Source organism: Heterocephalus glaber, unplaced genomic scaffold (assembly GCF_053883595.1).
Source record: "Heterocephalus glaber isolate CG9 unplaced genomic scaffold, H.glaber_assembly_v1.0 deba00000937, whole genome shotgun sequence".
NCBI classification, from domain to species: Eukaryota; Metazoa; Chordata; class Mammalia; order Rodentia; family Bathyergidae; genus Heterocephalus; species Heterocephalus glaber.
The window spans coordinates 6,862,856-6,874,773 of record NW_028258173.1 but is presented as its reverse complement, the minus strand read 5'-3'; the positions used below and the strand labels follow the sequence as shown (position 1 = coordinate 6,874,773).

Here is an 11,918-nt window from a genome sequence, read left to right as displayed (position 1 = left end):
CATACTTGCCCATTTTTATGCTGAGGGACAGTTTTCGCCCTGATTCCCCTCTCTGAGGCTCTGATTGAAGACTCTCATGTTCCATACCGACCTCTCATCATCAAAATCTGTCTGTATGAACTCTTCCATAGACTGATATCCTTTACCCCATAAGACCTTGGAGGTTATTTTTTGGTCTATAATGGTCTCTATCGTGGTGTTTAGAGCCCTCATTGCTATTAGGTATCAAGCAAGGGGTAAGCAAGCAAATTCCAATAATAGTGATAAACCTGTCTATCACTGTCTTAAATCCCCCTAGAGCTGAGAACTATCTTCTAAACATTGTTTTGACATTCTATCCTTTCCAGGTCTGGACTGGTACATGAGCTGACTCTTGCCCATTTTTAAGTGTACAGGGAGAATCCCAACAGCTCTCCTTAGTGCAGAGGCAGAAGGAAGAGCACAGCTCCCTGCCCAATTCTAGGGAAGTTGGGCATACACCCTGTTTCCACATATCCAATATAATCCTTTAGGGGCTGACAGTGGATGGAGGTTAATCTCGGTTTCATTTCTCCACCACTGTGTGCTCTTTTTTAGCCTCATTATAGAACCTTTGTCCTAAGCAAGTCAGTTCTCCAACTTGAGCCTGGAACTCTCTTCCCTTTTGAGTAAGGCTTCACCTCCCAATGATGCTTGTCTTAAGGATCCATGGGTGGCTTCCTTCTAAGGAGGTTTGTTTTTTTTTTTCTATTTTCTCTTGAGGTTAAGGCCTTTTTCTCAGTGGGAACCCATTCTCTTACCTCCCATGGCCATTGATCTCCCATCAGAGTTCCTCCACACACATAGCATGAGGTGACATTTAGTGAGTGGGCTACGTTTTCTACTAGACCCATGAATAGGTTTTGGGTCACTGCAGGAATTTGTGGCAGAGGTTGGCACATCTCTTTAGTACGTTGTGTGTTTTTTTGGTGCCAGGGATTGAATTCGGGACCTTGTGCTTTTGTGAGGCAGGCACTGGAACTACTGAGCTAAATCTCCAGCCCCTGGACCATCTCTTTATAAAAGGAATGAAAGACTCAGAAACTGGAGGTGGCTGGGGCAAAAGTATGCCTCCTGATACAGATCAGTACCTCTGGGTCATAACCTCTCCCATTTATCCATAGTGCAAAGTCATTGCCCTCCGCCCATTTTTGGTCCTGGGGGTCTGTGATGTTGATAGTGACTGGATTACATGTTCCATGCCCACAAGGGGTTAGGGGCCTTTGCTTTTTTAAAGGAGATCCCATCTTCCAGGTGGCCCATTTTACACAAGACCAATAGGGGCAACCATTGGTTGGTGGATCTCTACAACAATCCCATGGGTTATTTTCCCAGACACACATATACTTGTTATTACTGCTAAATTCTCTTTCCCAATGTATGACCCCACATGATGTGAAAGGAAACTGGATTGCCCCATACCTAGGGGGAAACATTTGATTAGCTTTAAAGGTGAAATTGATAGCTGCACAGGCATCAAAAATAAAATCACTGGGGGCCAGGGATTTAGCTCAGTGGTTCCACCGCCTGCCTCGCAAGCTAAGGACCCAAGTTCAATCCCCGGTACCAAAAAACAAAACAAAACAAAATAAAATCATTGGTTCCCCAGGCCTTAATCTTATGGTTTTGTTTATCGATGGTCCTAATTTGTCTCTGATGTGAGACACAGTCAGTATTTCAAACTCCCAAGTGGTTCCTATCTCTGAGTTAAAGCAAATGGGCAGGGTACCATCCTTAGGCTTACAGATCTTACATGTCATTAAATTATGGGTGCAGGTTCCTATGATCTCTCTTTTACAAGCATAGTAAGTATGGAAAAGCAAAACATTCATAACAGAAATTTCTCTCAGAGTGACACGCAGGCAGGGGTCACAGTTGTTGGTTTCCTCTGTGGGAATTACTCTCTTGAGTGTCACTGCTGGAGTAGAGGGGATGAGACCCCCTAGTAAAAGCAACCAATACAGGTAAAACATCCTACCCACAAGAGGAGGGCGAGGGCTAACAGACATAAAGAAATCAGAATACAGGCTGCCCGGACATGGAGCGAGAGGGTGAGAGAGCCAGAGATGCTATCCGCTTCCATCCATCGCACAGACCCTGCTGGAGCCGCTGCCGCTATGGATGATCAGGAGGATCTGGTGTACCAGGCGAAGCTGGCTGAGCAGGCTGAGCGATATGATGAAATGGTTGAATCAATGAAGAAAGTAGCAGGAATGGATGTGGAGCTGACAGTTGAAAAAAGAAACCTCCTATCTGTTGCATATAAAAATGTGACTGGAGCTAGAAGAGCCTCCTGGAGAATAAACAGCAGCATTGAACAGAAAGAAGAACACAAGGGAGGAGAAGACAAACTAAAAATGATTCGAGAATATCGGCAAATGGTTGAGACTGAGCTAAAGTTAATCTGTTGTGACATTCTGGATGTACCGGACAAACACCTCATTCCAGCAGCTAACACTGGCGAGTCCAAGGTTTTTTATTATAAAATGAAAGGGGACTACCACAGGTATCTGGCTGAATTTGCCACAGGAAATGACAGGAAGGAGGCTGCAGAGAACAGCCTGGTGGCTTATAAAGCTGCTAGTGATAGTGCAATGACAGAACTTCCACCAACGCATCCCATCTGCTTAGGTCTTGCTCTCAACTTTTCCGTATTCTACTATGAAATTCTTAATTCCCCTGACCATGCCTGCAGGTTGGCAAAAGCAGCTTTTAATGATGCAATTGCAGAACTGGATACACTGAGTGAGGAAAGCTATAAGGACTCTACACTTATCGTGCAATTGTTACATGATAATCTGACACTATGGACTTCAGACATGCAGGGTGACAGTGAAGAGCAGAATAAAGCAGCACTGCAGAATGTGGAAGATGAAAATCAGTGAGACATAAAAGCCAACAAGAGAAACCATCTCTGACCACCCTACTCCTCCCCATCTCACCCCTTGGAGATTCCCCATCATCACTGAGAACCACCAAATCTGACTTTTACATTTGGTCTCAGAATTTAGGTTCCTGCCCTGTTGTTTTCTTTTTCTTTTTTTTTTTTTTTTTAACAGTTTTCAAAAGTTCTTAAAGGCAAGAGTGAATTTCTGTGAATTTTACTGGACCCAGCTATTAGGTTCTTTAAGACACTAACAGGACTGCATAGAAGCTTTTTCAACATTACTGTATTGTCTGCATGCCAGATGTGGCAAGATCACCATTAGAAATGGAAATTACATTTGAAAGCCATTAGACTTCTAGGTGATGCATCTAAGAGAGAGAGTGATCACACTGTAAAGACATATGTGGTATCATTTTTCCCTTTTCTAATTGTTTAAATTACATTTTATACCAATGTTTAAACTTAATTGGGTATTAGCTTGAGGTGGTTAAAGTTTATTTTGGGGGGAGTTTGTTCCAATGGTTTTGCTGTAGAAAGTGTTTCAAACTCTGCTGAAATGTTGCTGAAAAGCATGGTGCTGGTAACAGTTCAACAGTGCGTGGCTGCTCATTCTTGCCTACTTTACTCTCTCTGAAGCAGGTTAGCATTGAAGGTGTTATCGAAAAGCCTGCATGCATGTTCAGTTCTTTGTTTCTTCTCCCCCTCCCTCTGCCCTCCCCCCCTTTTGCTTGCTCACCCTCTTTTGTTCAGTATGTGTAACTTGAAGCTAATTTGTACTACTGGATATCTGACTGGAGCCACAGATGCAGAATCTGTATTGTTCTTACTGAAACACAGCATGGAATTAACATTAAACTTAAATAAAACAAACCTAAATTAAAAATGCCAAAAAAGAAATCAGAATACAGCTAAAAGCAAGGGATGACTGTTCATCACAGGTAGGAACAAAGGTATGTAGTCCTGTCCTTAGCGGTGTCCTCAGACTTCCGCCATCTGTAGACTAGTCAGCCCCTGAAGTGACTAGAGAAGGGCTGATATCTTCTGCTGGCATTTGTGTGGCTTCCCTCCAAGTCAAGATGATCTTTAAAAAAAAATTAAAATTCAAAACTTCAAAAAAAAAGAAGATGATCTTAGGGCAAGGGATTTAGCTCAGTGGTTTTGCCACCTGCTTTGAAAACTCAAGGACTCAAGTTTGATCTCCGGTACAAAAAAAAAAAAAAAAGATGATCTTAGTGTCATGATGAGGGTCTCTGGAACACCTCCACTATGATGTCACAGCCTTCTTTACCCAACTATGGTGGATCCACAGGGGGACTCCTTCCACTTAGACTGCTGTCGGGGTAGTCAAAATGACTGTTAGTGGACCCTTCCATTTGGGTTTAAGGCTGTTTTGTCTCCAGTCCTTTACACAAATTGAATCTCCCAGAGAGAAGTGGTGGAATGGACTAGAAATGCTAATCGGGGCTCTTTCTAAGGCCCAAGAGGCTATCTTTTGGGAGACTTTTCCTAGCTCAATCAATTATCTTTCTAAGGTAGCATTTCCTAATGTTCCTATAGGGTGTGCTGGTCCTCTCAAGCAGGGAGAGGCCTGACAAACAGAAGCTCATAGGGTGAATAGCCTGTTTTCTTGTGGGGAGTGCAATGTACGCAGAGAAGCACAATGGATAAGGCCTGGACCCAGGTGAGCCCAGTCTCTTAGCAAAGTTTTCCTAACCCCTCTTTTAGGGTACTATTCATCCTCTCTACCTTTCCTGAGCTCTGGGACCAATAAGCTACATGTAAATTCCAACTAATCCCTAATGCCTTTGCCACCCCCTTGGACCACAGCTGCCACAAAAGCAGGACCGTTGTCTGATCTTATGCGCAGTAGAAACCCATAGACATCTAAGGCTGAATCATCTGGATGGCCCTCAGGATGGGGTGGAGGAGCCAGGGATTAAGCTGGGCCAGGGATTTAGCTCAGTGTTGCCACTGCCTGCCTTGCAAGTGCAAGGTCCTGAGTTCGATCTCTGGTACCAAATTTTTAAAAAGAGGTGGAACTTTGGCAGGTCTTTATCTGTTTGGAAGGGCCCTTGTGGCAACCAGAACTCAGGAAAGGGGTTCCCTCAATCAAGAGGGTGGACAAAGAACTAGTTATAACTCTGAGTCTACATAAGAGAACTGATTGCTCACTTCAGCACACATATATTGATATACTGAACATAGATACATAGAACATGATACGCAGATACATATACTGATACACAGAACTGGTCTGGGTGGCTGGGGCTTTCTATCATAACCTGATAACCTGTCATATTTTTTGGACTAAAGTTTTTTTTAATGAGCTTTAAGGGGGCCATCTAACCTGATTGGCCATTCTATCTCATAAAGGGTTTTAAGTTTCCCTGGAGTAAGTTTCTGACCATAATCTCCAGTAAGTCCCTTCTTAAAGTGTATTTACTATGGTTCCCACCCATAGATTTTCCTCCCACAGAAATTAATGACAAACAAGACACCAGTTGCTTTGTCTGTCATTGGCCAGTCTCCTCACGGAGATATTTCAGGTTCCTCTTAGCATTGGCAGGCCAGTGATCCTGGCTGTCACCACAGTGTTGCCCTAAGCCATATGAGGTAGCCCTAGAACAGCAGTTTGGGACTCCCCACTTTCTTCGGCCCTGTGCACCCCAAATGGAGTCAGGAATGTGACGTCCATCTCATTCATACACAAACATTCACAGATTCAACCAAACAAATACTCCCACCCACCAACAGCAGCAGCCAACCCTGCCTTCTGGCAGCCTAAAGAGTTCTGGTCTCACTCCACCCTGGCAGTTACTCTGGGAACACAGGGGCTGATCATTCCTCTTTTGGAGACTCCTTCTTGGATCTCCTCCTCAAAGTGGGGACCCTTAATCTTATGGTGATTCAGATGTCTGCCAAATGTTGCTTGGTCCCCTCCATGTGAGCCCTCGTCAGGCAGCCAGCCAGGGTGCCTCAGGCAGTCATACAGGGAGACTCCCTCACAACAGAAAACACTGCCAACACATGTTCAGCAGGGGCTCGAAGCCCAGCTGGCCAGCTCTCTGCTTCACCTGGCGAGAGGCAATCAGCCACAGATGACTGTACTGGACCCCAAAACCTCCTAGCTGGCTTCCCAAATGAAGCGTGACCACTTGTGGGTCTCTGGACAGATCATCAACCACATGAGTAAAAGCAAAAATTGGCTTTATTGCCGGCAGCTTCAAGGGATTCAAATCACCTCAAAAACATCAAACAGAAGTTTACTCTCATTTTTATACCTTTATGTTTCTATGGGTGGAGGAGACAACAACCGTAATCACTGGGGAAACAGCTATCAATCTAAACATAATTACATAAGCAAAGGGGCAACGAAGGGGGGAACAGGAGGTTTGGCAGGACTTTCTGAGATTGATTTGCTCTCCTGAGTTTGCATTACAATAGTGACTACAGGTATAATATATCTTTCTCAGAAAGCATAGTTACACAGTTAACCCATAGTTGCCCACTTTTTTTTTTTTTTGGTACTGGGGATTGAACTCGGGTCCTTGCGCTTGTGCAGCAGGTGGCAAAATCACTGAGCTAAATCCCCAGCCCAGTTGCCCACTTTTATACCAGGAGATAGTTTTTGCCCTCATTTTGAGACAGAGTCTCACCAAATCACAAGTTGCCAAAGCTAGTCTCAAACTTCTGATCCTTCTGCATGCCTTTGCCCCCAAAGTGCTGGGATTACAGATGTGCACCAGACCAGACAGGAATAGTGTCTTAAGGATGCCTTTCTCACTCCCAGTCTTGGGACCCTAGAGCCAGGATCAGGGAAATGGAAAAGCCAGAGACTATGTATCTGAACTATACAGATTACATGCTAACAACATACAAAGGCACCTGTGGGGCCATGTCAGGGGCTGGCCAGTCAGCAGGATGGTCATTGTCACCCAGGTCTCTCACCACACACCCTGGAACCATCATGAGACTAGGCCTGCTTCCCTTACCCCATCCAAGCTCGTTAGGTGGTGGGTCCCCTGCCAAGGCTCTTGGTCTGTGTGTGTCTCTCCAACACACACACACACACACACACACACACACACACACACACCTTGGCAGAAGCTGATGGGCCTCTGTGTGGGGCCTCAGGAGCTGGTGAATGGGCTTCGGGTCCCTGCTGCCACCAAAGTGTCCCTCTCACCAGTCCTGCTAGAGTTGTCACTGCCCCCTGCCATGGGCTTCCAGGGTCCCTTCCCACCTGTTGAGGCCTTGGCAGTGGAGAGGACCCAGAAGTCTTTCCCATTCTGGAGCAGACCCAGGCCTGGCTTCCAAAGCCTGTGGTAATAAGGGATCCCCAAACCTGACAAGGCAGCTCCTGAGACTCTCTGACCTCCAGAGCCCACCCGGAGATCTGTCCAGGGAAGAATGGGAAAGAAGAGTAGAGTCCAGATCCCTGCACCCTGGGGTCCAGGAGCAAGTGCCTGCCCCGTGTGGAACTGGGGAGGGAAAGAGACCTCAGGGCCTTCTTGGTGCCCATCCTTTTGCTGGTGGCTTTCAGAGCCTGCCCTTGGGTTCCCTCCACTAAAGGAGAGTGAGGAAGTCAAGGAGGTCACCCTCCCACACACACTGTGGACACCAGATGTCCCTAGTCAGCTAGCTGAGAGCATCACTTACAGGAAGTAAGAGCCGAGTCACTGTCCTGTCTCCTCCTTGCCCCAGACATGTACCAGGCAGGGCCCATGACTTGTGGTTCCCAGCATGAAGGAAAGACCACTTCCCACCAGCCCTACTACTTCTCTGCCCTACTTGAGTCTTCTGGAATGAACCAGCCTCTCAGAAGCCTAGTCATGCGTGGTCCCAGGGAACACAGGTGGGTGACATTGACATTACATTTTGTGCTCAGCTAGAGGAATACCTGGCCCCTGGCCCAAATGTAGACAGGGCAGGATGACAAAGGAATGGGCCTCTCCAATGTGGTGTGAAGGCCACTACTAAGGGAGTAATTGGGACGGGGTCCTAGTCCAGCCTGGGTGTGCTGCAAGGGATGAATTTTTTTCTTTCTTTCTTTCTTTCTTTCTTTCTTTCTTTCTTTCTTCTGTCTGTCTGTCTGTCTGTCTGTCTTTCTTTTTTGTTTTGTTTTTGAGACAAGGTATTCCTATGTAGTCCAGGCTGGTCTTGAACTTGTGGTGATCCTCCTGCCTCAGCCTCCTGAGTACTGGGATTACAGGTGTGTGCCACCATACCCGGCTGCAAGGGATGAATCTTGAAGGACCACTTGGACTTCTCTCTGGCTAAGCATTTCAGAGCCACAGCAGCTATGGTCCTGAGGAGGGACCAGGTGTTCGAGGAAGGAAGCTGGAGGACCAACTGGACATAAACGTTCTGTGTGTGACCTGGGATTTCTGGGAATGTGGGAGAGGAATGTCCCTTCATGGAAAGTCCAGTTTGTGGTGGAGGAGTGGGGTTCCAGAGAGAAGTTGGGCGTCCTCAGAGCACAGATGCAGAGACAACTAAGGTCCTAAGGTCTGTCTGACTCTGATTATCCCTGAGGCTCTGGCCAGGTATCCCAAGACCTATTGAGGCCTGGACAGAGGGATGCTGGGAAGAGCTGGGCCCACGCACTGAGAGGCTCTGGGAAGATGAGCTACAGAGTAAAGGTCACAGGAACCTGGGCAAAGTCCCCTAAAAAGACTGTCAGCAAAGTGGCTGTTGAAAAAGGCAGTAAAGGAGGCTTCTGTACTGAGGAGACAGGACAAAGAAAAGGGAAGAACCAGAACAGGTCAGTGGACAGAGGGGAGTAGGAAGGGCAGGGGGAAGCCAGGGAGGCTGGGAGGGCCTGGGGAAAGTAGCAAGTGTGGAGGCTGAGGAGATGGTCAGGCCATGGAGAAGGATGTGGAAATAGGACATGGTGGCAACACAGAGGATCCAGCAGTGCCTGTGGGCTTTCTATTTGCTGAGGAAAGAGCCTGTACTTCAGTTAAGCCAACAGGCACCAAGAGCTGGGGTTTCTATAACCCCTTCCCTTTAGCCCAGGACCCAAGAAGATCCACAGAAACTCTGGAAACTACCGGAAATATGAAACTACCTTTTCCTCCCAAGCCCTCCACTCCTGCCCCCTGCCTCCCACAGCCAGGAGTCTGAGTATGACTGAGGTTTGAGAGGTGCAAGAGGCCATGGAGGGGGAGGTGAGCCAGGTCTTGATGGGACTGGATAAAGCTCAGAATTTGGGGTGGGGACCTCGGGACTGCAGAGGCTTCCATGGGAGGGGGCGTGGCCTGGGGTGGTGCTGGACTGAGGTATGCCAGGCTGCACCTTCCGGAGCCAGAGACGTGAAGGGAACGTGGGGTGTGTGAGTGTGGCTATGTGTGCCTGTGGGTTTCTGGAGCATATGGGTCTCTGGGCTTGTTTGCAGGTGTTTATGTAAGTGTATATCTGCGTAGGCGTGCAGTGTGTGTCTCTGTGTGTAACGGTGTATGACTGTCATGTGTTTGTGTATCTACTTGTGTGACTATGTATGTGTGCATCAGTAGTGACTGTGCATGTCTGTGTGTCTACATGTCAGTGAGGTATGTATCTTCGTGTGCCTGTGTCTCCGGATTTTTCTGTGTGTATCTGTGTAACTATGTGCCTTCATATGCATTTGTGCACCTGTGAGAGACTACATATGACCTCATGACTGTGTGCCCCTGCACGGCTCTGTGAGTGTGACCGGATGCTTGGAAAAGCCCATGCAGGTGGCAAGTATTAGTCAGCATGATTGTGGCACTAGATTCTTGAACTTCCTGTGAAAGGAGTGTTGTAGGGTGATTTCAAAGGGCCTTTGAATGAGCCCCAAGCCTTATCTTTAAAGCTGTGGGTCAAGTGTTAAGCTGGTATATGTGAGCTCCTTGGCGACATTCTGTCCTGGTCTCCTCACGTTGGCCTCTGCAACAGTGCTGACAGTAAACTTGGATTGTTTGTGTGACATTGCAAATGACTGTACTGGTATGCCAGAAGCTAGGTCATAAATGTTTGGAAATGTATCCCGGGTTCCTTTGAGGACGTTGGGAGGGACTTCACTGACCCTAAAGGTCTGCACCATTCTCTGATCAGTTAATGAGTGGTCCAAGAGGCCCCACCGGCTGACTGCCAGGTGCTGTAAAAACGGAAAAGAATTCCACCCACCTGCTTGATGTCATTGCTCATTGCTCACCCCACCCCTTGCTCCCCTCCCTGTAACCTCCTACCAGGCTATCTTTGGGAAGTGGGTAAAAGGGGAGACATCAGGCCAATGTATGGACCGCTGGCCACCTCCTAGGGAGTGGTGCCCCTCTGTGATACCTGTGCTGGGGCATGAGGAAGAGACAGTTCCAGCCACCCAGAGAAGGTGGCAGGTGGACCAAGGGAGGGCTGACAGCCTGCCAAGAACTGCGCTCCATTGTGTTTCCTCCCTAGGCAGTGGTCACTAAGTGACCTCAAGGCTTGGTGGAGCCAGTAGCAGAGGATGCCCCGGGCCCTAGAGCACGCAGATGGCAGGTGGTCCTGGATGGTACTTCTGGCCTCCATGGTGACCCAGGGCCTCACTGCAAGCTTCCCCATCTGCACTGGGGTCTTCTTCACTGATCTGCAACGTGAGTTTCAAGCCACCAACAGCCACACCTCCTGGTTCCCCTCCATCCTGGGGGCCATGGTCCAAGCTGGAGGTGAGCACCCTGGGGAGCGGGACAGGGAGGGATAAAAAAGAGCTTGGGGCCAGAGATTTAGCTCAGTGATTCTGCCGCCTGCCTTGCAAGTGCAAGGTCGTGAGTTTGATCCCCAATACCAAAAGAAGAGCTTGGGGTGGGGAACTAAGCCACAGCCCCCTTGGCCTCCTGAGGCCATGGGCTTTGCCTCCTGGGTGGATTTCTATGATTACCTGATTTGATTTCACCAGAGACAGTTCCCCTGGCTGGTATCCAGCTGGACTGAGTTGTGCTCCCAGGAGGCCGAGCTGGGCTGGGAATGCGGAGAGTGAGGAGACCATGAGGTGCAAAGCCAGGCACAGTGCTAGACTCCTCTCAGTGGCCACTGGAGGACGGATCCAGACCCTAGACAAACACTGGGAGAAGCCAGTGTTGGGGCCAGGAGAGCCAGGCTCTACCACTTTCCAGTTGGACAATTTCTTGGAACCCAATTTCTCCCCCACTCTGCAATACGGAAGTAATACCCTGCATCCTGCTCTACTCCCACATGGAAAGAGAGGGCCCCAGACCACATGGGCCCCAGTGTGCTGGGAGATAAGAAATCTATGGGCTAGCTGGTCATGGCGGGCCATACCTTTAATCCCAGCACTCTGAGAGGCTGAGGCAGGACTGCAAGTTCTAACCCAGCCTGTGCAACTTAGCAACTTAGAAAGATCTTGTCTCAAAATTTAAAGAAAGAAAGAAAGAAAGAAAGAAAGAAAGAAAGAAAGAAAGAAAGAAAGAAAGAAAAGGTAAGGATGTAGCTCAGTGCAAAGACCTTGGATCCATGGGCCAGGAATTTAGCTCAGTGTGGTGCCTGCCTTGCAAGTTCAAGGTCCCAAGTTAGATCCCCGGTACCAAAAAAAAAAAAAAAAAAAAGGCCCTGGGTTCAATCCTTAGGAAAAAAAGACAGAGAGAGAGAGAGAAAGAGAGGGAGAGAGAGATCTATGGGGCTGTGAATTATTCATATTTTAGAGGCCCTCATTGGGTTTCAGGATGGAAAAGGAGTCTAGGGGAAAACTGAAGGAACAAACAGAGGTGCAGCAAGAACCCCATCTCTCCCTGGGGCACCCCTCAGAGAGAGCTTGCCAAGGCTGGGACTGGAGAGGGAAGACAGCGCCCCCTTCCTTCTCCTGGCCCCGCCTCCAGGACTCAGAGGTCCCCTACCTCGGTGGCCACTCCAGGAGTGTGACTCACCCTGACCCCAGCCCTCCAAGGAGACCCCACTTATCAACAGAAGCCAGACCTGACCACCCACATGCTCTCCCACATGACGGTCTGCCCTCAGCTGACCCCAGCTCCCTGGTTACCTCTCTGCCACTCCCTCC

At 48.2% G+C, this 11,918-nt stretch overlaps 1 protein-coding gene and 1 pseudogene across 18 annotated transcripts in view; both read left to right on the top strand.

The window, feature by feature from the left end:
- The window catches only part of Slc16a5 (solute carrier family 16 member 5), a 44,550-nt gene that overhangs the window by 15,452 nt on the left and 17,180 nt on the right, over positions 1 to 11,918 (top strand). For 9 of the 17 annotated variants that reach the window (XR_015450262.1, XR_015450259.1, XR_015450261.1 and 6 more), the window contains exons 1-2: positions 8,523 to 8,669; positions 10,325 to 10,572. The exons of 1 other annotated variant lie outside the window; for it this stretch is intronic. Coding sequence is in view for 10 of the 16 variants with exons in the window: in XM_087208513.1 (XP_087064639.1) it covers positions 10,374 to 10,572 (199 nt within the window). In the remaining 6 variants the exon portion in view is untranslated. 7 more of the 17 variants (XM_087208505.1, XM_087208510.1, XM_087208507.1 and 4 more) reach the window with 6 other exon arrangements.
- On the top strand, positions 456 to 3,802 carry LOC101709332 (14-3-3 protein epsilon pseudogene; annotated as a pseudogene). Its single transcript, XR_015450263.1, has one exon. The product of XR_015450263.1 is annotated as a 14-3-3 protein epsilon pseudogene (transcript).